Source organism: Garra rufa, chromosome 8, assembly GCF_049309525.1.
Source record: "Garra rufa chromosome 8, GarRuf1.0, whole genome shotgun sequence".
NCBI classification, from domain to species: Eukaryota; Metazoa; Chordata; class Actinopteri; order Cypriniformes; family Cyprinidae; genus Garra; species Garra rufa.
Window position 1 is genome coordinate 6040505 of NC_133368.1, and position 27008 is coordinate 6067512.

Here is a 27008-nt window from a genome sequence, read left to right on the forward strand (position 1 = left end):
TGTGTCCAGTTAGTTTATGAGGATGTTTGATTACCCGTTGACTATCTTACTACTGATCGCCCCTGGTAGGGTGTAGAACATAAGAACCAGGAACAGGGTCAAGATCAACAGCACCAGTCCAGCAATGATGTATTTCTTGTAGTTGCCCCAGATCAGATGAAAGAAGCACTTGAAAGGATTCATAAACCAGGAGAAGGATGTGTCTGGACGACTAGAGAAAAGTCAAAGTTTGATATTAGATATAATTCAAATATACAGTGAAATTCCTGCACAGCTCTTAAAACACATCATGCAATGCAACAGTTTTTTAAAAATGTTTTTCTAATGATCTAGGCCTATATGTTTTTATTTTGATTGACAGCTCCAGTAATATTGTGAATAAAAACATCTGAAAATAGGTGTCTCATTACTTTGGTTTCTCTAGAGGCTCTGGCTCCTTGCGTGCACGTCCCACTGGATTTTTCTCTGCCTCTTCAGCTGTTACCAGATGAAACTCTGCTTCTACCTTCCCCTATGGAAAGAAAACATTTTAAATATAAGGTCACATGTTTGTGTAAAGACAATCTTGTACAATACAACACCTACTATTGTTTTGTACAGAACAAATGTAAATGGATTATTTGACACGCCTCAATTTATTGCAGCGTATTACATTCATAATAAATTAGCCAAAGGTTAGGCTTCAGTTGTCCATGTTTGCAAACATGGAGCTATTGAGCGTCACACTAAGAGTTTAATTCACATTTTTTATTTAAACGAAATAATTAAATTCACACACTGTGAGTTCTCCAGCTTTACTGAAGGGCCACCAGCCTTTGGAGCGTTTCTGCTGGAAGATGGAGATGTTCTCCATGGTTTCTGTCAGCATTTCCATCTTACAAGCTTTAGCTGATTTAGCTCCACGTGGAAACCCATGCAGGTCCAACTCCACTGAGCCTATGGACACAAAAGTGACCTTCATGAAGTGTTAATAACAAATAATTTGAGCCAAGTTTCTTAGGTGTAAAATTCTGAAATTAATTACGCATTATGTCTTTCCAAACACGAAAGACCTTTGTTCATCTTTGGAACACACAATGTTTTGATGAAATCTGAGAGCTTTCTGACCCTGCAAAGATGGCAATGCAACTGAAATATTCCCATAAAGTCATTATTTTAGTTTTCTTTGCGCACAAAAAGAATTCTTGTAGCTTCATAAAAGCTACGGTTGACCCACTGTCACTGTCTTGATGTCCTTACTACCTTTCTGTGCCTTAAACGTGTCAGTTACGTTGCTGTCTTTGCAGGGTCAGAAAGCTCTCGGATTGAATCAAAAATATCTTCATTTGTGTTCTGAAGATGAACAAAGGTCCTACGGATTTGGAACAACATGAGAATGAGTAATTAATGACAGAAATTTCTATTTTGGGTGAGCTATCCCTTTAATCAAAATAGATTTCTTACCCAGGAAGTCATCAGAAGAAAGCCTCTCAAAGTCCCACACCTGCATAACAAGGACTGCAGGGATCTTCTGTTCAGTTTTGTCCAGAGAGTAGATGCTTTCTCGCTTTTGCACCACCACCACTTTCTCAGCCGGTAGGTAGTTAAAGGGGAACACAAAGCGCCAGTTGAAGTTACCCTCTCCAGTCAAAGAATTGTAATGGACATCAGTTTCCTGGCTGTCATCTTCAAGCCCCTTTAACCACCTGAAGAAAAACATGACATTCACCAGAATTAACTGTTAACACTGATGTTGCAGAAAAAGTATTCTTAAAACACATTGTTCTCTACTAGGAATATTAGTCATTCATGGTGTCTTTTTTTTCTTCAGTCCAAGAGAAATTAGAATTTTTGAGGAAAAGGATTTTTCAAGGATTCTTCTCCATATAGTGGACTTCACTGGTTATCAACAGATTGAAGTCACAGTTTTAATGCAGATTCAAAGAGCTCTACATGATGCCAGCTGAGGAATAAGAGTCTTATCTAGCAAAACAATGTCTTTTTCTAAAAAATAAAAAAAAGTTTATATACTTTTTAATTACAAATACTTGTCTTGCACTAGCTCGACTTGGCATATTATGTGGTCACATTGGAAAGGTCACACGTGATCTAGGCGGAAGTACCGACCCAGTGTACGCAAAGCGGACATGCAAAGAAAGTCAAACGCCTTTTATATAAAAAAAGGTAAAACGTTGTTGGATGATTTTAAAGTTGGAGAAGAAATTGAGTTTTTCGCCCTACTCTACATTTTTTAACCAAACAAAGATCTAACCACGCATGACCTTTCCAACGTGATGTCACAGCATCGCAGAGTTAGTTAAAAAAAGTTAGTTCAAAAATATATACATTTGTATTTTTATAGAAAATGACTGATCGTTTTGCTAGATAATACCCTTATTCCTCAGCTGGGGTTGTGTAAAGCGCTTCGAAGCTGCATTAAAAGTGCAATTTGGACCTTCAACCCGCTGTTCCCTATTGAAGTCCACTATATGGAGAAAAGTCCTCAAATGTTTTCCTCAAAAACCTTAATTTCTTTTTGACTGAAGAAAGGAAGAAATGAACATCTTGGATGACCCAGGGGTACAATCAGAATTGTTTTATTCTGTAAGTGAACTTATGCTTTAAAATGTTTTTGAAAGAAGTCTCATGTTCACCAAGGCTGCATTTGTTTGGTTTATTTGGTCAAAATAGTAAAACCGTAATATTGTGTAAAATTATTACAATTTAAAATAAACGTTTTCTGTTAATAATATTTTTTTTTAATGTAAATTTGAATCTGAATTTTCAGCAGCTGACCCCAAACTTTTGAACTGTAGTGCATATTACCAGATTTTTTAAATAATTAAATAAATAATTAAATATTGTCTGTATTTATTGCAATCACCCTTTGATGTAAATGTCACTTGACTTCTGTCCTGTTATGAAGTTGGTGTCCTCCAATATTACATCTTCAGTGTTCCAGATAATAATCCTGAGCTCAAAACTTAAAAAACAAAACAAAAAACAAATATATATATATAGGATGGGTCAAACAAGTATTAACTTTACAGCACAACCCATGAGATGGTCTTGTAGTTCGTACCCTTTGGGTTTGCGAGGGGAAACGTCCACAGGTGGGCCAGGATGAGGCATATCCATTGGAAAAATGTCCACCCACATCTGCAGATGACCCTGAGAAACATGCAAATGCACAATTATCAACCACCTAAATTACTTGCAGAATCTGCTAAATGCATGTTATTTTTTATTTAGTACTGACCTGAATAAGATATTTCACATAAAAGACATTTACACATAGTCCACAAGAGAAAATAACTGTTAAATTCATTAAAATTGCCCTGTTCAAAAGTTTACATACACTTGATTCTTAATACTGTATTGTTACCTGCTGTGTTTTTTTGTTTAGTGATAGTTGTTCATGAGTCCCATGTTTGTCCTGAACAGTTAAACTGCCCACTGTTCTTCTGAAAAATCCTTCAGGTCCCACAAATTCTTTGGTTTTTCAGCATTTTTGTGTATTTGAAACCTTTCCAACAATGACTGAATGATATTGAGATCCATCTTTTCACACTGAGGACAACTGAGGGTCTCATACGCAACTATTACAGAAGGTTCAAATGCTCACTGATGCTCAAGAAGGAAACACAATGCATTAAGGGCTGGGGAGTGAAAACTTTGAATTTTAAGATCAGGATCATTTTGTCTTCTGGGAAACATTCAAGTATCTTCTGTAGCTTCTAAAGCGCAGTACTAAATGAAAAAAAAATGATATTTTGGCTAAATAAGAAAAATGTACACATCTTCATTCTGTTGAAAAGTTTACACCCCTGACACTAAATGCATCGTGTTTCCTTCTGAAGCATCAGACTCTAAACAACACACATTACCTGGTCTATTCCTGGTTTGTCCTTGAGGTAGAGTGCACGAGTTTCAATATGCTCTGGCACAAGTTTACAACCCCCATTGGGCATCTCAGACCACCTGTGCAGCACCTTTAGAGCCAGGTGCTCATAGGACTCCACCATCTGATCTGTAAAGCAGCAGCAAACGCTTGTGGTACATTGCTCCTTTAACTATTAATCATTAATGTCAAGCTGTACACCAAAAGAATGACCTACCTTCATCAGCAAATACGGTTTTCCCTGTAAAAACTTTGCTGCCAATGGTAATACGTCCTGGAGAAAAGTGAGGGTTGTCCAGTCTGTTTTCTTTGCAAAGCTTAATTAACAATTCTGTCGGCTTGATGCTGTCCCTCCATGCATTATAACCTTCACTAGGTCACATAAGATCAGCAAAGATAAGCATGAAACTACTTTAAGAAGATGAAAATGTGCAAATATTATGATATAAATACTCACATAGCATATTCGGTAGGCAGACCACAGGTAGCTCGATGCCTGCTGTAAAAACGATTCTCCAAATCAATCTGTGTTTCTCCAATCAAATCATCACCGCCAACCATGTCATAGTCATAGATGAGAACAGTTAGCAGGGATTCCTTGGGGAAAGTGGCTTGAAATTCAAAGGATCTGAACAGCAGAGGAAGATGAAGAGAGAGAACCTTATAGAAACATGATGTTAGTAGAATTTCAAAGTGAATTTCATAATCGTTGTGCTCGTTCACCTTCCAAACACTGGGTTGAGCTGCTTTGGGATGTAATTGTCTCTGTCTTTGATCTCAGTTTTCCCAAGTTTCAGCACTATGTAAGGGTCTGCTTTGCCATCCGGGTCCGCAGGGTGCAGGTTAAAGGCCTAAAATGAGTAAGAAAGTGCCAAATGACTGTATCACTGTATCACAAATGACCTGTGCATGGTCACCCCAGTCAAGCACGTCAAAAAATATTGATGAATATAAAGCTCAAAAGAATCTTGTAACGGTCTCTTCTGATCGAGTTAATGTGTCCTTGCTAAAAAGGCCATGCTGGTCAACCAGCAAGACCAGATGAGTTGGTTTGGTCCAATAGTCAAACCAGTTACAGACCAGAAATAACCATTATCAGTGAAACTAGATGTATCTTACTTTACAGCATAAACAAATAATAAGCAACATTTTTCAACAATGAACTAGTAAGTGCTGTAATTACCATCAATACTCTAGAATCAAAAATATGAAAGGCACTTACTGCAACTATGTACACACGGATAAGGACATCCACTGCTGTGTTTGAAGGAATACCCTGGTTTATTTTAAACTGCCCAGAATCCAAATATCCTTCCTCCTCCTCTTCGTCTGTTTCAGGCAGCTTGTACAGACAGAACCTGCCCTGATGGCACAATCAATGATGGGAATGTGACCCGGATCTTAAAAAGCCTACATGTAATGGCACTTCATGTGAAACCACTTTACCTTAAACTTCCCAACAAATCTGTCATCAGCAGAACCTTCTTCCTCATTGGCCTTTCCTCGAAAGAGTTCAAAGGTTTTAACCCAGTCGTCAAAAGGGCCAAACTCAGCCTCCAGCTCTTTGTCATACACCTGGAGAGATTGACAAGTGAGACTGCACATCCATTTAATTCATAAAACAGGCAATATTTGTAGGTAAACTAAGCATTATAATGACACATTTTTACCTGTAATGTTGCAATCCTGGGCTGTTCCATCACACTCTTGTAATTCACCTCCCTTTTCTTGTCCTTAACATTTGATGCTAAAGATACCACAAAAAAAGACAAGAACAAAATACAAAAACAAAAACAGCATATCAAAATAACTTGCACACAGTCTAGAAAACTTTAAAGGTAAACTGGTAATGGTAAAGTGATTAAAAGTAGACTAAAGAATCAAATAAATATGCTTTATCACTTCTTTCAGCAGGTTTTAGTGATTTACAACCAGCTGACAACTTCCCAACATACAGCCATTAACATGAAATTGCATTTATGCACTGCAAATTAGTAAGGTTTTGACTAATGTTCAAATCTGGGGTCAGTAAGATTTCCTTTTGAAAGAAATTATCACTTGTATTTAGCAAGGACACATTAAATGACAGTAAAGACATTTAGAATGTTACAAAAAGTTATTTTATATATGCTTTTTATTTGCAAAGATTAATTCCCACAACTTAATTCAATCCCTCCTTTTAGTTTAATCATGGCCACAAACTGAGAATTCTGGCCACATTGCGTTACATAATTCCCTCTTTACTAAATTCAGAGGACAAATACATAAGTCCTGGGAGCAAATTTGAAAATTCAGCTTTGGCATAACAGAAATAGTCACATTTTAAATTATATTAAAAGTAACTGATATTGTAATTTATAATAATATTTCACATTGTTATAGTTTAACTGTATTGCTGATGAAATAAATGCAGCTTTGGTGAAAATAAGAGACATAAAAAAAAACATAGTGTATGTGTACAATGGTGCAGATCTAGGTTTACTGGGATTAAAAAATGTTCTGTGATCTCTCGTGTAAACAGCATACATTTTTTTAAGTTTTAAATTAATATGCAGACAATTTATTGTCATTCAAATGCACAGGGTTTGCATAATGAACAAAACATTCTGAACAAAACAAAAAAAAAGGGACAATCTCACGCTCATTCTTACCCAGACTGATCAATCCTTCGGAAATAATGTTCTCCAGAGGAGTTACTGAAATACATCAAAATGTGATCATGTTTGACTAAAGCTGGAGCATAATGTGTCTACATGATCCAGAAGACAAGATTCTGGAATAAACTCAGATGTCACTTACTATTTTCAAACAGCAGTGGAAATGGATTGTTTTCTTTTTGCTTTGCCTAAGAAAGAAGTACAACAACTAGTTTAGCCAAAAAAAAACACAACAAGACAGATCAACTGCAGCTAACAAACAAAAAAGTGTGTTGTACTGATTTGGAAGCTTACCAGTTGGATCTTCTCCATTGATGCATAGTATTTCGACCACCAATCAATGACATTATCAGCAGATTCATCAGCTGCAGTGCGTTTCTTCCTTTTCGTAGATCTTGTTTTGCTCTTTTTTGACACCTGGCATTCATGAAGAGTTTTATAGTCATAGTATTCTTTAAACACATTGTTCTCTATTAGGAATATTACATATTATGTGCATGTGTTTATACAGTATGTATATACTTGCACATATGTGACCCTATACCACAAAACCAGTCTTAAGTAGCATGGGTATATTTGTAGCAATAGCTAAAAATATATTGGATGGGTCAAAATGATCGATTTTTCTTTTCTTCTATGCCAAAAATCATTAGGATATTAAGCAAAGATCATGTTCCATGAAGATATTTAGTAATATCAAAACTTAATTTTTGATTAGTAATATGCATTGCTAAGAACTTCATTGGGGCAACTTTAAAGGCGATTTTCTCAATATTTAGATTTTCTGCACCGTCAGATTCCAGATCCAAACAAACAACCCATTACCAACAAACCATACATCAATGGAAAGCTTATTTATTCAGGTTTCAGAAAAAAACTGACCCTTATGACTGGTTTTGTGGTCCAGGATCACAAATGTGCTTTCAAGAATCAGGGACATAGATTAAGTTGGGGGAAATATAGGTTGTTTAATATTAATGTGATGTTTTCTCAAATTTTTAAGTTTATCCAACTCAAAAAAACAAACCTTCTTCTCCTGGAAGTCTGGTTCAGTTTTAGGGGCAGGAGTGATAATATCCTCCTGCTCTATTTCAATGGCGATCTCCTCATTGGGCGGTGGCACAACACTCTGCTGCAGAGACAACTGAGCCACTAAAGGCCAAAAACAAAGCATACTTTTAATTAGATTTAGACAGTCATTGTTATAAATTGTTCAGTCGGTTTTAAGGATTTTTTAAAGGGGTCATGAACTGCCTTTTTTATTATTTTGTACAGTTCTTTAAGGTCCACTTTTACATTAAAAAACATAATAATTTAGAAGTAATAGGCTATTTTCTGTCCTGTTTTGACCCCCCTTATTAGAATGCTCTGTTTGAATTGGTGTGGCAGATTGTAGACTCAGAAGTAAACGCACACTGCTATGATTGGCTAACAGGTGTGTATGTTTGACAGCCTACATCCTACACAGATGGACGTTGCTGTGATTTAGGTGAAAAACACGTAAATACTCAGTACATATCAAATGATATCGTCAGCACAGCATCAAAAAGGACACAGTCTTCATTAAAAATCAAGTTCATCCACTTTTTGCTAATGTTGGGATCAGAAGACATTGCAAAGACAAGCTTTTTCTACAACCTGCCACTGCACAGTGTCTTAATGTATTTGGAGAGATCTTTATCGCTTGGTTTCTGTGCAGACCTGCATTTGCCTCTTTCATTATTTACACTACATGTAGACATTATCTACACTACATTCCACAACCTGTCATTTTGGCAGATTGGGTTTAATATAATCTGTTTTTAGACAAACCAGAACGTTTTGAGCCTTGAACCTTACAGGATGTTTTTATAGGACAATGACCTCTTATATGTCAAAAGATCAAGAGACTTTTTATTTCTCAGTTCATGACCCCCTTTAAAAAACAGACAGATGTGTTTAAGCAGGTTCAACAAAATTTTGCAGAAGCAAGATTCAGCATCCCTGTCCGAGAGCATCTGGGGTTACACAGTCTAAGTCAAAAGTTTACATACACCTAGCAGAATCTACAAAATGTTAATTATTTTACCAAAATAAGTGGGATCATACAAAAGGCATGTTATTTTTTATTTAGTACTGATCTGAATAAGATATTTCACATAAAAGACATTTGTTTATATTCCACAAGTGAAAATAATAGCTGAATTTATAAAAATGACCCTGTTCAAAAGTTTACATACGCTTGATTCTTAATCCTGTGTTGTGACCTGAAAGTGTTGTTTTTTTTGCTTAGTGATAGTTGTTCATGAGTCCCGTGTTTGTTAAACTGCCCACTGTTCCATTCAAAAGTTTACAGACTCTTAATGCATCGTTTTTCCTTCTAAAGTATCAGTAAGCATTTCAACTTCTGTAATAGTTGCATACGAGTCCCTCAGTGGTCCTGAAAACCAAAGATTTTGTGGGACCTGAAATATTTTTCTGAAGAACAGTGGGCAGTTTCAGGACAAACAAGGGACTCTTCACCAAACAACAACAACAACAACAACAACAAAACACACAGCTGTGGATCATTCAGAAAGAAAATGTACAGAAATGTACAGTATGTAAACTTTTGAACAGGGTAATTTTTATAAATTCAACTAATATTTTCTCTTGTGGACTTGTGGTCTTTTATGTGAAATATCTTATTCAGGTCAGTACTAAAAAAAAATAACATGCATTTTGTATAATCCCTCTTATTTTTGTCAAATAATTGACATTTTGAAGATTCTGCCAGGTGTATTTAACTTTTGACATCAACTGTAATTGGGGGCTGAGGATCATAATATTTTTCCTACACATTAATTATTTCATTCTAGAGGTATATGTTATACTTTTTTGTTAAAAAAATGTGACAGTTTATCAATTTTCGTTACTGGGCCTGTAACTGGGACGTGTGTTACCTGCTATGTTTCTGGGTTCTGGTAGAGGCTGTTGAAAAGGTATGGGGATGTGTTTGAATAAGGCCAGGTTGTTGATCATGTGACTACCCACAAGTGTGCTCCGCCCAAAGGCCCTCCAGTCCACCACAGTCACATTGAGAGGAGGGAGGAGGTGTTCATCTTCAGGCAGCTCCTAGAGACAGATAACAGCACCCACAGACATGCTGAGATCAGCTGAACGCTTAGCGAGGAATCACACAAGCAGAGCGATGGGGACGACACCGTATACCCTGTTATTGCAGCAGTAGACTTACCACATCAAAGGCATCTACAAGTATTGTGAAGTTTGGGTTTTTCTTGTAACTCTGTATCACTGAAGAGTTAACGCCTCCTCCTGCACACTTGATAAAAACTTGGGGCCGATCAACAGATAAAAGCTGAACCTTTTTCAGTTCTCTGAGGCCCCAGAACAAAACCTGCAGTGTACAGAAACACAAACTCAACAATACCTGTACAGACAAAACACTACTAGAGCACATTGGAAAAAGCTAAATATATTTACCAGAGAGTCAAAATGGTAGATCAATGTTACAATTTTGTAATAGACATAAAACTTCATTACACTAAGCAGCAATTGTGTGCACAAATGTAGTAACACCTAATAATAGTGAGATACACTGTAGACCACAAGACTATTTCCTACTACCATGCAGTTTTGTCTACATGTATAATTACTAATCAGATATCAAATGCATTTGAGAGATGCTTATAAAAAAACTAAAAGGAATTGACAGCACTTTTGGGAAAAGATTCTTGATTTGAGAGATTTGAGTGGTTTGACGCCAAACGAAAAAGCTGACTAACAAAGGTTTCAGAGCAAGATGTCACAAGCTGACACATGAAAGATGTAAATACATCTAGCAAAACGCAAATTCAAAAGCCAAATTTCAAAAGCAAGAATGTGTTGCCTTTACAGGAATTGCCCTGAATTATACAATGCAATGTTATTTGCATGTTATTTTTCATATTTGTGACCCTGGACCACAAAACCAGTCTTAAGTCACTGGGGTTTATTTGTAGCAATAGCCAAAAATACATTGTATGGGTCAAAATTATTGATTTTTCTTTTATGCCAAAAATCATTAGGAAATTATGTAAAAATCATGTTCCATGAAGATTTTTTGTAAAATACCTACTGTAAATATATCAAAATGTAATTTTTGATTAGTAATATGCATTGTTAAGAACTTAATTTGGACAACTTTAAAGGTGATTTTCTCAGTATTTAGATATTTTTGCACCCTCAGATTCCAGATTTTCAAATAGATGTATCTCGGCCAAATATTGTCCTATCCAAACAAACCATATATCAATAGAAAGCTTAATTATTGAACTTTCATATGATGTATACATCTCAGTTTTGTAAAATTTAACCTTATGACTGGTTTTGTGGTCCAGGGTCACATTTAGTGAAACCTGAATTATTTGAATCTGTATTGTATGTACACTACTAGTCAAAATATTTGTAATGTTTTTTTAAAAGAAGTCTGTTCTTCTCACCAAGCCTGCATTTATTTGATCCAAGGTTCAACAAAAACAGACAAATTTAGAAATATTTGTACTATTTCAAATAACTGTTTTATATTTGAATGTATTTTAGAATGTAATTTATTCCTGTGATCAAAGCTAAATCAGCTAAATCATTACTCCAGTCTTCAGTGTCAGATGATCCTTCAGAAAGCATTCTAATATGATTTTCTGTTCAAGAAACATTTTTCATTATTTTACATTATTATTAGCATTTATCTGAAATAACAAGCTTTTGTATTATTATACATTATACCATTCAAAAGCTTAAAGTCAGTATACTCTAAGAAAATTAATAATAGAATATAGAAATTAATAATTTTATTCAGCGAGGAGGCTTTAAATTGAATTGATCAAACGTGATAACAAAAGACATTCATAATGTTACAAAAGATTTCTATTTCACATAAATGCTGTTCTTCTGAACTTTCTATTCATCAAAAAACCTGAAAAAATTCTACTCTGCTGTTTTCAACATAATAATAATAATAAATGTTTTTGAGCAGAAAATAAGCATATTATAATGATTTCTGAAGGATCATATGACTGGAGTAATGGTGCTAAAAATTCAGCTTTGAAATCACAGGAATAAATTACATTTTTAAATATATTCAAATAGAAATGGTTATTTTGAATAGTAAAAATATTTCAAAATTGTAGTGTTTTGCTGTACTAAAAAATCAAATAAATGCAGGCTTGGTAAGCAGAAGAGACTTATTATAAATTTTTTTTTTTTTAAATCTTACTGTTCAAAAACATTTGACTGGTAGTGTGTGTGTTTAAAAAAATCCTTATACAGTTCTAATTTAAAAAAAAGTCTAATATAATAAATAAATATATTATAATTTTTCATATATGGGAGCTTAAAAATTGTTCATGAAATCAATGGGTCATAAATGATTTTCAAGGATAATGATGGTCTTGGGATTCAAATTAGGGGTTGACCGATAAGTGTTTTTCAGGGCTGATGCAGATCAAGTAGACCGATAACCAATATTCTGAACCAATATATATGTCTGGTGTAAAAATTTAAATTAATGTCAAAATTAAGAATAACAAGGGTTCTGACAAAACCTTATTTTAAATGCTTTTAAATTATTTTATCTGCAAATTGGTTTTGAAACTGACTGATAACGATAACCATAAAAATGCTTAATATCAGTGCTGATAATTGACCAGGCCAATAAACGGTCAAAGTTTGAAATGAATGACTGCAAAAACACTTCACAGAATCTTTCTCACACTATGCAAAGTTATGTAACATGTTTACAATTTCTTTCAACTTTCATTTTCACCTATGTCAGCTAAACAAGAGAGCAAAGCAATGTGCCTTCATAAGAATGGTAATAATATGTTTACCCATTTTTGTACTCTACATATAGACCTCAAGTCATTGATTATTCACCTCAATTCTATACTTGCAGAGAACAGGTCGAATGTATGAGGGTACTGGGATAACCCCTCCATCTGGCTCATCAAAATCAGGAAGCGTGTGTTCTCCTGACTTTGAGATCTACAGGATCATGTGCCAAGACAAACAGCAAACAGCATATTACTTTCTGCATTAGAGTATAAATGTCAATAGAGCATAAAAATAACTGATTGTTATTTGTAGATGTAGTAGCAGATGTTACAGAAATACTGATAAATAGCGGATTCAACCACATCTGTAAATGCACATTACTGTGTAAATGTGTTGTGTTTATAAGACTGGACCTGAAGGAGTTCAAACGCTCCCAGTATGTCTCCTCCTGACAAGTTGCCACAGAACAGAGGGCTGTACTGCAGCTGAGGAGGAGAGTATCGCTCATCTGACAGTTTGACAACAGGAACAGCCACTGTCGACCCAAGGTACTCTATACCCTAGAGAGAACAAACCATTTCTTCAGCTTAAAACATTTAAGAGAAAAAATAAAAAACAAGTTTTTTTTCAGGTGCATATAATAGTTAATTAAATTTGTAGTCTGTACTTAAGTGAATGTGTTTTTCTCACCACTGCATCATCATCATACACTTCAATCACAACTAGCGGTGGCTCCTGGAATATTTCATAAAGCCCTCCATACAGACACACATTATTCATCAGGATCAGCTGATTCCATGTTGGAGTCAATGTTTGCTTGATAATCTAAAAATTCCAGAATGAAGAAATATCAATTACCTACTCACAGGTCACTAGTTGAACTATCTTTACCTCAAATAGTCTAATACAGAATATACTGGTACAGCTAACAGCATCATCTATTAGATGTTTGGCTAAAATTTTATCACATAAACTCATGCTTACACCAGTGCTTTGGCTGTTGGTCAGAAAAGACACCCAGGCAAAGGGGTCTGAGAGGCCAGTGTTGTCTGCTGCAATGAGACCACGAGCTTGATACATATGAGCCCTCAGCTGGAACAAGTGCTGCTCTGCAAACCAACAACCAACAGGGTCAAACAGCAAGACAGCTTGCAAATCAGTGTCTTACAGAAAAGAGACACTAAAAAAACTCAACGTAAAGTGCTTGGCAGTCTTGCCTGTGTAGAGTAAATTATCAGGAGGAAGGCCAGTTCTGTCCTCAGATGAGATGCCTTCCGGTTCAAAACCTGATGGGAGATTTTCCAACATGTGGGATGAATCTCTGCTAGTTCCCAGCCATAAATACACATCAAGTTTAGCCTGGACTGTCCACCCTGGTCCACGCTTCACTGGAGGCTGAAAAACACATTTCCTTTTAAAAGTGACACGTGTTCAACATTTGTCAGTTTATGTGATTTGTATTTTATTTAGAGTTCAGACCTTGAGGAACAGGGTCTTGATCTTCCCACAGTCTCTGCCTCTCTGCTCTGGGCTTTGTGAGAAAAGCAGTTGACGAGCAGGGATTCTGGCATACGCCAGACGCTTGTTATTACTGACCAGACACACAAACACATCTGGTAATGTGTGTTGAGGCTGAGACAGGTGTGAGATAAAGAGAAATATTAGTAACGATGAAGATTTAGAGTATACGTATAAGAGTTCAAGGATGTGCATATAACAGTGACACAAAATAACAACCTCTTCCACAAGGAATCTCAGTTTCTTTTTAATTTTCTGAACTTCCAGCATCATCTCTTTTACAGTCAAAGATCTCCTCTTGGGCTCAAGCAATCCTCCTGCTATTTCAGACATGCTCTCCTGAAATGCAGCAAATAAAAACAAAGTCTAGTCAAATATACACTATTAGTTAAAGTTTATAGTTAATTCACCCAAAATGAAAAATCAGTCATTAATTACTCACCATCATGTCTTTCCAAACCTGTAAGACCTTCATTCATCTTCACAACACAAATTAAGACTTTTCTGATGAAATCCGAGAGCTTTCTGACCCTGCATAGACAGCAATGCAACTGACACGTTCAAGGCCCAGAAAGGTAGTAAGGACATTGTTAAAATAGCATCATAAAATTACAGTTGAACCACTGATGTCACATGGACTATTTTAATGCTCTCCTTACTACCTTTCTGGACCATAAAAAACATTTCAGTTGTGTTGCTGTCTATGCAGGGTCAGCTCTTGGATTTTATCAAAAATATCTTAATTTGTGTTCTGAAGATGAATTTAGGTCTTAGAGTGAGTTATTAATGACAGAATTGTCATTTTGGGGTGAACTATCCCTTTAAATACACTTCAAAGAATTGATGTTCCCATGATCCTAAACAATTTGTTTTACTTGAACCTACAATTAATTTCTTTACTAATTTTATATTTTGGTTGTGAAATAAATATGTTGGAGTAGACTGTGTAGGAAAAGCAGCAATGAGCAACAATTCATAGTAAAAGACAAAGGGTTAGTCTGAAGTTTTACAGAAAGAGGTCTTTAAAAAATAAGAGCATGCAAAAAAGAGACCCACCAGCTCCTGTTTGCACAGAGTGAGCCTCTTTTTGTCCAGTAAGGTCAAGCTGCTTCCCTTTGCCTTCTTTTCAGCAAAAGCAATAAACTCACTGCAGTAAACATACAATTACATCCAGCAGAAACATAATTAGGGCACAGCTTTTCATTAAAGAGAATACATTAAAGGAGTAGTTCACCCAAAATTTAAATTCTGTCATTATGTACTCAGGTTTTTCCAAACCTGTATCTTTCTACTGTGGAACAAAAAATAAAAATGTTGTTTTTGTCCATACAATAAAAAGTCAACTGGGTCCAAAACCCCATTTGACTTTCATTGTATGGGCTAAAAAAAATAATAATAAATGAACCATGGATAAAAGAAAGTTGGTAAAATGTAAGGGTGAGTAAATTAAGACAGAATTTTCATTTTTGGGTGAGCAAACCTTTTATAGATAGATATATAAAAAATAAAAAATAACACAACAGTGACACCTATTGGCTGTTCAGATATTTGTTTCACCATGTTTAAGGTACGATATTGGAACATAATACTTTACTAACATTTAAAAAAATTATGCTATGACCACTATTAATGGTAAAGAGCTAAGTAATAGTTCACCCAAAAATTTCAATTTTGTCATTAATAACTTCATAAAATTCAGGTTGAACACTGATGTCACATGGACTATTTTAACAATGTCCTTACTACCTTTCTGGGTCTTGAACATGTTAGTTGTGTTGCTGTCTACGTAGGGTCAGAAAGCTCTTGGATTTCATCAAAATTATCTAAATGTAAATGTAATTACAAGTTTGACATGACATGAAGGTGAGTAATTACTGACAGACTATTCATTTTTGGGTGAACTATCCCTTTAAATCCACAGAAATTCCCTATTCTCTTTAGACCTACCTGGCATCTTTTCTAAATTCCTGAAGAACATAATGCATGAGAGTCCCTGCTTCTGGAGACAACATTTTATCCAATTCTGCCACCTTAGCAACTCCCTCCTCCTGTCAAACATTAAATGAAAAGAATCACATGAACTACGAGCTGATTACATGCCATGGTAATGTAATAAAACACTACTGGGTTAAGGTTTCACATACAAACATCAGGGCAATTGTGTCCAGCATGTTGGCATGATGAAGTCTGTATGCTCGATCCTCCCAGCTGCTATAAATATACACACAGGGCTTTTGCGCTCCGATAGGCAAGTGCATGTAGTGCCTGCACAAACAAGATTAGAGTTCGGTTTTGTTAATAACTAATGTCTAATATTAAATGAAGCTTGTTAGTGATAACTTGTTAGTATTGTTTAATCTAAGCACCTCTGTGCATCTCCGAAAAGAGGTCTTTCTGGTGTTGTAGTAGATTTGCATGGCATCATTGCTGCAGTTTCCAACAGAGGAGTGGTCACTGACACATCTTCAAGCTTTTTCTTTGAAGGAGTCGGTGCAGTACCATCAATTAAGTTACCAAAGTTACCTGAATAAACAAGTACACATTTAAAAGGGTCATATTATACTGTATGTATACATATGTGCTGTATGTATTGGTTGACTATGAACTTAAAACATTAAAATGAAGCAAAAATTTGACATGACATTTAAAATAATTTTAAACCTATTTGTGGTAAGTGCCATATATGTTGTTGAATGCGAATCCTGTCACATTTACCAATGGTGAACTCAAGGGTGATAGGTCTATCACCGATTCTTCTGTCAATCATGGAGGCCTCAAACACACAGCCAAAGAGTAGGAAGGTTTCCATTTCTTCATCATTTATCTAAATTAAATGTAATTTAATGGAAAAGTACAATTGAAACAAAAAGGGGAAAAAACGTGTTAAGAATAGCGCATTAAAGAATTGCATTAAAAGATGCGAAAAGATGCAAAATCTTCACCTTTTGTGGGGGCTCCACTGGCATCACCTCAGGTCCTATATTCTTGGACTTCTCTTCCTCACCTCCGGCTCCAGTCCCAGTTTTGGGATCTTTCGCCACTGCTTTTCCTCCCTTGGCATCTTTTGGATTGATTCTTGAGAGCAGGGATTTCGAGTCAGGAGCACCTCCAGACAGGATCTCCACACTCAGCTCGATGAAAACCCTGCCTCTGTAGGACACCCCTTCTCCAACACCCTCGTTCAGCTCCTGGCTGTCGTCCACCAGTGTGGAATTACGAAGTGAACCGTAGAGGTTGATCCATGCTGGTCCAAATGTGGGTAGGAAACCTTAAGAAGAGCAATTCATTATGTAAGAACACAGTATGAACCTTTTGTTTGAAGATGCTACTTGGTTTGATGTTTAATTTTGGTGTGCAAATACTTTTTGTGCCCACTATAATCCTTTGTTTTAACAATGTAATGAAATGGCAAACCGTTGTCTCCATCATTGTCATTTGAGATGGTGTGTAGATCAATGTAATGAGTCCCAATAGCCACATCATTCATGCTTCCCTCATCTAGAACCCGAATCTTCAGTCTTTGACACAGTGGAGGAAACATCTCCTTGAACACCACCTGCTCGTTCCACACTGGGTCTGCTGTGCTTTTCTGAGTAGATGTCCTGCCCTTTCAAACAGAAAATAAACAATACAAGTATCACACCTGATACATATACGTTGCTTTATAACCACAGTTCCTGTCCCCTTTAATAAAACCAAAAAATCATGGATACTATAGTTAAACCATGGTAACCACAAATAAACCAAGGTTCTGCTACACTAACCATAGTTTAACCATGGTAAAACTCTGATTATACAAATGGTGATCAATACACCAAAAAAACATGGTTACTGCGCTTTTACTACAATAAAACTATGGTTAATTTTTGTGAAGGACCAGTATACCATAATACTAACCATAATGCTAAAATAACAAGCCACAAACAAACAAACCTTAAAAAAACGCCGAAAAGCACAGACCGTACAGCAACATGCGTACTTAAAAATAACGAAAACAAGACGTAACATTTACAAACTTGATATGCCTTCAAAATGCGGCGTTCATGCGCAAAAACGTGAAACCTAAAAAGTAGTGACTCTGACTACATAAGCACTATTTATATATTCGTGATCATAATTTGTTATATTTTTCATGTTCGTAGTTCTTTTTTATTTTAATATGCCCTGCTTACAATTAACTGTTGTTCTATGGCTGGAGGTACGTAACGAGTTCTCATTTGTTGTTCTCTATCTGAGAGCAGTATAGTTATCTTTTAGGGAAACCATTAAAATATTTTTTGGTAACTGAAATATTGATTAAATAAAATGTAATTATTAGATTATTATTAGAAAAACGTAAAAATTACTACTAAAAGGGATCTTTGTGTCCCCAGTAAAGATATTATTTTTATTAATAAAATATAAAATTTTATTGCCTTAAAATTTTCAATCAATTGATTTTTTAAATCAATTTTAAAGTTATCTTTGACATAAATAACATCTTTTGACCTTTAAGGATATTTATTTATTTATTTTTTTATATTTTTAAACATTTTACAGCATTTTAAACCACCAAATACAATTTTGTCCCCAGGCCTGTGTCTGTCACTTTGATAAATACTTTTAATATGAGTGATTTTATTTTATTTAATCTTTATTTTTCACATTGTTCGCTATATCAGTAATATTTTTCTCTAATCTATATATATATTTTCCAAATATTAAATCCATTTAAAAACAAATATTATTGGTTTTTAGCTTTTTTTTAGTTTTTAGTCCCTTAAAATATTGTCCACCCTGTTACATTCGACCAATCAAAGTTGGAAAAAGAAAATTACATCATATCACTTAGCTGACATCATTTCATTGGAGGGGAAACAACTGGGGAAGGTGAGCGAGAGCCTGTTTTGTTAATTGTATGTTTTTTACATATTCTATCTTTTCAATTTGATGTGGTCATCTAAAGCAAATAGAAATTGTTATTTGTAAAAGTAGCATTTTAAAAAAACATTAAATTCTTTATTTGCCATACCTTCTGTGCTAGCTTTTGTTTGCTCCAGACTTGTGTAATGGCTGATTTTAGGTCAAAATGTCCACTCTGTTAAGTCAGAAAACCTAACAGGATGGACACATTTAGTAAATGGATCCTTAAATTTATATTAAAAAAAAAAATTATGTTTCACATGTTTTACATCTCACCATCATTACACAAAAAATAAAAAGTGTGTTAAATTTTTTAAGTGTTATGATGTCCAAAAGGCATCAAATACTAGGAATGACCCATAGGGTGGATATGGAAAAAATATGATATTTGGTGGTTTAAATTGCTGTGAAACGTTTAGAATTGTTTAAAACAACAACAACAACAACAACAACAACAACAACAACAACAACAACAACAACAACAACAACAACAAAAAAAAAAAAAACGTAAATATGCTTAAAATTCAAAAGGTGTTATTTACATGTATGTCAAAGACAACTTTAACATTGATGTTGTTGAAAATTCTAAGGCAATAACATCATGATCTTTACTGAGGACACAAAAGTCAACAAATCCCAGGAATAACCCAAAAATAAAAAATAAAAAAACTGATAAAACCAAAATGAATCCAGAAATACAAAAATAAATACGGTAATAGTATATAGTTAATACTAAAATAACACTCAATGATGGTAAGTAATAATAACGGAATGTTTTCATTTTTGGTTAGCACTCCCTTCAAGTGTGTTTTGTATAAGCACTAGATTGTGAGCTTACAACTTGACCGAAGAATGACACCTCTACATAAGGATCTATGAGGGCTGTTGTGTCTCCAACAAAGGCTTTGGTCACGTTGGCCATAATACTGGAGTTTATTCTGGGAAGACCTTCTGCGCGGTACACTATCACGTAAAACCGAGCCCACGGACGTTCAGGGTTTAAGCCTTCAGGAATCAGAAGGTGCCTGGAGAAGGACAAAGGTTTTTAACATCATTTTCATAAGACACAAAGCAATAAAGTGACAGTTCATCAAAAAGGAAAGTCACTAAAATAATCTGCACAGATTGATTAAAGCAACAAAGGTTTTTTTTTTTTTTTAGATATCTGGCAGTTCCGAATAATAATCTTAAAATAGTTTATGTTCTTACTTGTCTATCTGTTCCTCAGCATCACTGAACTTCTGAGACGGTGCTGCGACATCTCCCTTTCCTGACACGCTGATATCACACTTAAGGTGACCTTTCACCCCTGTGCGGATGTCAGCGGGGTCTGTGAGTGTGGCCCACTTATTAATGAACTGATGGCCTGGCACGGCAAGGACAAGATTTAGTGTTGTTTTAAAAGCAGAATAACCAACAATTTAAATCTAAGAATCGATTTTGAACTTTTATCTAGTTTTTTACCAGGTTGGGAGTACACTGTCCCAACATCAATCTTGAAGGTTCCCACACAGTAGCTCTTCATGATCTTCGAATGCATGACCTTAGAAGAAAAGTTCACTAATGTGAGCTCTGCAGGTTACATCAAGATCTGTTTTGTTTACATACAGTAGCCTAAGTACTTACTGATAGTTTGATGACTTTGTCAAAAAAGATGTCTTGATTGCAGAAGAAGTCAAACACAAAGTACTGTTGGTGCGAGAAGAATATGGTTATTAAATTCTTGCCATTATCAGAAAGTGTCCATCAAAGACAGTGTGATCACCTCATTGTAAAACGGAGCGTTGGTTCCTTCTTTCACGGACGTCTGCTTTTTCTCATCTCCAATTTCAATCACGACACTAGGGTCTATATTGTCTCCAACAAGCTGCCTTGCCTCTGTTATATTGATGGAGATCTTAGGAAGAACATATTAAGGCATCTCTTTCAGTATTAAGAATAACAACTTTATCATCTTTAAACAAGAAAACTGTATTGAATGCTACCTGGAAATGTTGTGGTTTGCTTTCAGCTTCCAAGATCTTGGCCATAGGTTTACACCTTTGTGCAAAAAAGTAAAAACAAACATTTCGTACAAAAATTACAAGAAATAACACATTAAAATGTATAAAGATTGAAGAGAAAACAAGAAATACCTCTTAGTATTAGCAATCTGTCTGAAGGAAGCGTGCACCGAGGTGGACACTTCAGCGAGTTCAGGCTGTGGTACGTCTATCACGTCTGGATTGTCAGGATTAGTTTGAGGTTCAGCCTCTAAAATGTGAAGATTAAACCAGCTCAGTCAGAATTGCTTTACAAGCATTTGAAACCATTGTAAGGATCAGCTGTTGTATGTCTGAATTTATGGTTTGAATATCTGTCAACAAAACCATGCAGTTAATCCTCATGAAATGCTCTACATCTCTACTCTTGTAACTGTGTTTGCTTTCACAGTCTTACCTAGAGCATTTTTGTTTGCGATTACAACACCCTTCTGTCCTTTCCTGTGTTTCTTCTTCACTTTTATTCCAAACTTTTTGCTGCAGAAACACATTGGAATATAAAACCTTTGTAAATAATAACTCCTCTCAGTCCATCAGCCTGTTTTTTCGTGTGTGTCTTTCACATAAATGACTTCAAAGGGTTAGTTCACCCAAAAATGAAAATTCTGTCATTATTTACTCGCCCTCATGTCGTAACAAACCCGTAAGACCTTGTCACATAGGCTATTTTATAAATGTCTTTATATCTTTATGGTAGGGTGACCACCTGGCAACAGATCTGATGCGGGATACACATGTGATTTTGCGGGAAAGGAGAAATACATTTTCCACTGTTATGCTATATAAAAACCGATTTACATCCATTGTCATATGCGCTTATTTATGTTTCTGAGCGCGTACATCCCTGTTGAAAAAACCAGCATATGCTGGTTAGGTATGTTTTGGTGCTGGAATGGTTTTAGCTGGTTTATGCTGGTCCTTTGCTGGTTAATGCTGGTCTTTAGCTGGTCATGTTGCTGGTCAAGGACCAGCATAAACCAGCAAAGGACCAGCATAAACCAGCTAAAACCAGCATCCCAGCACCAAAACATTCCTAACCAACATATGCTGTTTTTTTCAACAGGGATGTAAGTGAGAGAAAGCGCGTCCGTTTTATGCGAGAGTGAAGAGAATCCACACAGCGAGAGAATAGATTTGTGCTCGCGCATTTTGATTACTTAAAAGTTAAATAGTATTTCCAAGCAAAACGTATAAAACAGCGTGTGAATACTCACGTAACGTTATGTACTTAAGAAAAATCAACAAGTTAACCGAGTTGGAGCCCATAATGACTTGGAGCCGTACAATTTTTTGCATATGGGCTTGGTTTGACTAGTACTTGTTAAAATAACGCCACATAACGTCTCAAACGAACTATAAGTAGAAAGTCACGTCTGAAAGCTGCATCGAATTTTTTAATTGGTTAAAATAAATGGAGAATATCGTGTTTTTCCGTGTGCGCTCGATCATTTCCGTCGGTGTTTCTAAATCACTTGATGAGGTTGAGGTTCTTTGAGTGGAAACTACGCAAAATGAATAAATAAAAAGCTTTGTTAAAAAGGTAAAATAACTCATGCACGTTTTCTTAATATGGTAATTAATAACCAACATACTGATAATATGCGGTACATTTTATTAATATGCGACGTGTGGGACAATGCAAAGCGAGACGGGTGTTCACCTATAGACCATTTCAAGCGCTATTCGGCGGCTTAAGGAAGTGACGTCGTTGGTCCCAGGACGTTTCCGGTTAGTGATCCAGCGCACTCAAAACAATGGCGAGAAGCGCTTTATGAACAGTGGGATTGCGGTCATATATATACAAACATCCTGCTTAAATGTCTAAATTAAAATTAGATCCTTGTCGTTCGGTGGTTGTGTGCTCCCTCTGGGGCGGTACTAACATTCTGAGACGTGTTTAACGGTAGATTTCCGCGAAACGTACCCGTGTTGCGGCAGTGAAGGAGAAGGTTGGATAACAACAAGCAACTCTAGGATATACAGCGCACATTTCGATTCAGGCAAGTAAATATCGTTTTTAATTAATCGGTTTATTTGTATATCTTTACGTTAACTCTTCAAGTATGATGCTGCATAATTTAAAGTAGCATTTTGTCATTGTTTACATATGCATCTAGCTTTCGTGTGTAACGTTAATGAAAAAAGGCAAGTTTTTTATTTCTGTTTTATTTCTGTTTTATTGCTAAGTGTTATGTGGGTTAAATTCATATTAGTCGTCTAGTTATTTTGTCAGTTGACAAATGCAGTGAGTAACATGAAAGTACGTAAATGTCGTATTGTGTAACAGTTAACGGCAGTAGTTTACAAAACGTAATGTTTATGGTAAATATTATTTTCCATCACATAAGCTTTGGTAATGTTAATTCCAAAATGTACTGACGTATTAAGCAATAATAGCATTATTATTTTTTTATATTGTGCATTATATTAAATAATTGTTTTTCTACTTTTATCCTTATATAATGTAAACAAAATTTATACAGGTGATTTCTAATATCATTTGTTTCTTAGTCTAGGAAGCATTTTGATGTAAGCAGTTGTAAATATGCAGCAGGGTCACTAAATCTGACAATACAGTGTAATACTGAAATTTGTTAGCTCCTTGTAATTCCCATAGAATTGGTTAAATGTTATATACATTTTCATAATGATGGCTAATATCCTTTTGTTTTGTTTTCTAGAAAGTATTTTAAACTGATGTAAACAGTTGCAGAAATACAGAAGGGTCACCAAATCTGAGAAGGCAGTGTAAGGAGAGCCATCATCTGTAGACACCCAAGGACAGCTGATCATCCTGCAGTGACAAACCACATCTGACCATATCAACACCCAGATGTGATTGAGAACTTGAGTGTAGTATTCAGTAATTTAGTGTAGTACTTAAAGCGACTGATGACCAGGCCAGATACAGACTGCTGCTTTTGATATTTGTTCCCCCTTTGTACTCCATTTCAGTTCAAATGTTGTTTCAGTTGTTGTTGTTTCATTTGTTGAAGCATTTTATGTTCATACAAATATTTACATATCAATACATGTGCTGGAAATAAAAACAGTTGAAAGTGAGAGAATGCTTTTTGTTTATATACAGTACTGGTCAAAAGTTTGGACAAAGTAGTTTTTTTATGTTTTTGAAATAAGTATTTTATGTTTATTAACATGATTAATTATTTAAATGATTTCTATTATAAAAATATGTTGTGCAAAGCTGAATTAGCATCAGCCTTCACATTACACCAGTATTCATTTTCACATGAATATATATATATATATATATATATATATATATATATATATATATATATATATAAAATTTGTGTGGGTGTGAACAGTAAATACGTGCATAAAAACATATATGAATGCTTTATGTGTGTTTGTGTGTGCATTTATTAATCTGCAGATATACAGGTTTATGTAAAACACGTTAGCCAGCATTGAATTGCGACGATCTTGTTTATTTGTGATCACATGATGACTCGGAGCATTCATACCCTCCACTTGCACTGTTCCACAGCAACAAACTTGACCAAACTAACGTTGAACACATGTTGAAATGAATTCAACACGTAATAATAGCATCGAGCGCTTAGTTTAATAGCATACATTTAGCGTTGTTTGGAACGATATGTATTGTGAAAAGTAATGTACTAATGAAAACAAATATTTAAACAGAAATACAGACTGACCACGCAATGCAAGTAAATTAATCACGAACAACCTCCGGATATCTTGGGAACAAAACATGAAGTAAGTTGCACTGCTTGCTTCAGACTGATGACATCCATTGTACGAATAAATGTTCACAATATTTCCGTTCATGTGATATGCTTTTAGCAATCTCCCGTGTACACGCACGCAGCATCGATTAGTTAATGAGCAGCTTTTTTACCTTAACTAGCTTTTTCGCTAGATTTTAAAAGAATGTGTTCCTATTGACAGATCGGAGAAATAGCGCTACCGGAAATGTTTCAGGACCGGACATGCGCAGTAACGTTCCAACGCGCTTGTTATTGTTTACATCCTTGAAATGGTCTATACTTTCTGGGCCTGGGAACGTTTTAGTCACGTTGCTGTCTTGGTCAGAAAACTCTCGGATTTCATCAAAAATAGCTTAATTTGTGTTCCGAAAATGAACGGAATTTACGGGTTTGGAACGACATGACAATGAGAAGGGGTGAGCGGGGCACAACCTAACGCGGGGTTAATTGTAACACACGTGGTTCAAATATTTCCACACACTCTAGCATAACCAAATTTACGGTATTTACTAGTTGCCATGGCAACACTATGCAGAGAAAAAAGAACGCCAAAATTCAAAAGCATTTTGAAGATATCGCTGAATATTTATTTTACCATAGTAAAAGTACATTTCTGGCTGAAGTAAACTTTTCATTTCAGTTTTTAGTATTCATTTAAAATGAGACAAAACTGCTATTATTTTAATCCCCAATTTGTTATTTATCAGTTTAGATGGTTTATTAATGCTTCGCAAACCAGCAGAAGACACTAACCTGTTTTAAACTCCAGTGGCGCAGATGGGGAACGTTGTAACACTGTGTGACAATATGCCCCGCTGTTATTAAACTATGCTATTCTATGACATTAGTGGTGCAATTTATATTATTTACTTCTAAGGATTTTGATAAGAAACCACAAGAAACAGGTGAATAAAGGCTGACAATCAATGTTTAATGTTCAGAAGTTATTATTTCAAGAAAGGTAAAGCATTTTGGCTCGTTTATTTGTGTCGTGTTCTTTGAGAGCTGTGTGTGGAGGGAGGGGAGTGTTTTTCTGAACGTCTAAATGTGTTTCATCTATTTGTCTACATTGTTTTGAACTACTGTACAGCTGTGTGTTGCGATTCAGGGCCGTTCCAAGCATTGTTGCGATGTTGTCAAACTCCAAAATTAGATCATTTTTATTTAAAAAAAAAAACGTCATTACTTCATTTGAAAAAGTTAACACATGTATTTTACTGACAAAATATTTTAGTTTGTTGTGTATATTTTTTTCATTCGATCAGATAACATTTTAAGATGTCATAGTGTCGTGTTACAACGTGCCCCTCAGATGTTACAATGTACCCCACCTACGGGGCATGTTGTCAAGTTTCACTTCCTTTCTTTTGAGGTAAATAACGAAAAACGTATACACTGCAAATATGAAACAAAGCGATATATTTGTACTAGACAAGTGTGAAAATAATGTGGATTAAAATTGTACTCTGAACCCCAAGTGGATTTACATAAACCGCGAAATTCAAAAAGTGTTAGGTTGCGCCCCGCTCTCCCCTAATTAATGACAGAATTATCATTTTTGGGTGCAATAGCCCTTTAAATAATGAGCTCTAGTTCGTGATAGAAAGTTTCTTAGGTTTATGCATAATATAAAGCCCCAGAAGTGGCAATTTTAGCAATGTTGAGAAAAAAACATTTGAAAAGTATAATAGATTATATTTATTAGATATCAACCATTAATGCAATATGTGCAAAAACCTTCTCAGGATAGCTTACCCATGTGCCGCAGCGCTGTCTTTATCTCGGTCCATTCTTCCAGGAGGAATTCATTCAAGAGAAAACATCCAGCTCAGATACTGTGACTGTAATCCGCTCCATTCAGCGAGACAGTGAGTGTACTTCCTTTCCAAATGTCTGTTTGACTTTCTGTTGCCGAACGATTGCATTACAAACAAGGGTGGAAGATTGTGGCATGTGTGTTTTTAGGAAACTCAATTGTGGCCAGCATTTAAAACTGCAGAATTAAATGATTGTCAATACACCAAACACAAATTAAGATAGGAATCATGCATTGTTTAATACTGTAACTTTAAAATCCTGCACTAAATGATTTTAAGTTGGATAAAATTGTGCACGCTAAGTGTGCACCCTTATCAAAATGCAAGTATCACTGAGGCCATAAAACAACATTCGACACATGGCATTCGAACTTCTCTATCTGTACTTTGGTGGTACCACTTAACAGTAAGCTTTTATACATTTACATTTCTATACAATTAATGTGAATCAGCTAAAATGAGACAATATAACAGTATTTATTAATCTTGGTTAATGTTAATTTATAAACATACAAGTGTGCATTTATTATTCGTACAAATAGAAATTAACAAAGATTAATGCTGTAAATGTGTTAGCTTTTATGGTTACTGTTAGTTCATGTTAACTTTTGCCTTAGGTAATGTTAACTTATGCAGGCTTGGTATAA

At 35.3% G+C, this 27008-nt stretch overlaps 1 protein-coding gene across 1 annotated transcript; it reads right to left on the reverse strand.

The window, feature by feature from the left end:
* Nucleotides 1-2: 2 nt before the first annotated feature.
* Nucleotides 3-26396, reverse strand: fer1l6 (fer-1 like family member 6). Its single transcript, XM_073845737.1, has 42 exons — nt 26300-26396; nt 21187-21266; nt 20883-21000; nt 20733-20787; nt 20513-20644; nt 20374-20436; nt 20212-20290; nt 19957-20113; nt 19586-19772; nt 17260-17452; nt 16788-17113; nt 16561-16669; nt 16212-16368; nt 15990-16110; nt 15793-15893; nt 14902-14992; nt 14065-14184; nt 13807-13959; nt 13545-13722; nt 13312-13436; nt 13018-13152; nt 12741-12887; nt 12430-12537; nt 9752-9913; nt 9459-9630; nt 7565-7689; nt 6832-6954; nt 6680-6725; nt 6532-6576; nt 5551-5627; nt 5327-5455; nt 5103-5243; nt 4604-4731; nt 4338-4508; nt 4098-4252; nt 3867-4009; nt 3062-3150; nt 2864-2962; nt 1444-1685; nt 779-936; nt 411-511; nt 3-211 (listed from the first exon to the last, which is right to left on the reverse strand). Exons 1-42 carry the CDS (start codon nt 26332-26334, stop codon nt 31-33), a joined length of 5457 nt encoding a protein of 1818 aa, XP_073701838.1. The 5' UTR covers nt 26335-26396; the 3' UTR covers nt 3-30.
* Between the last annotated feature and the right edge of the window lie 612 nt (nt 26397-27008).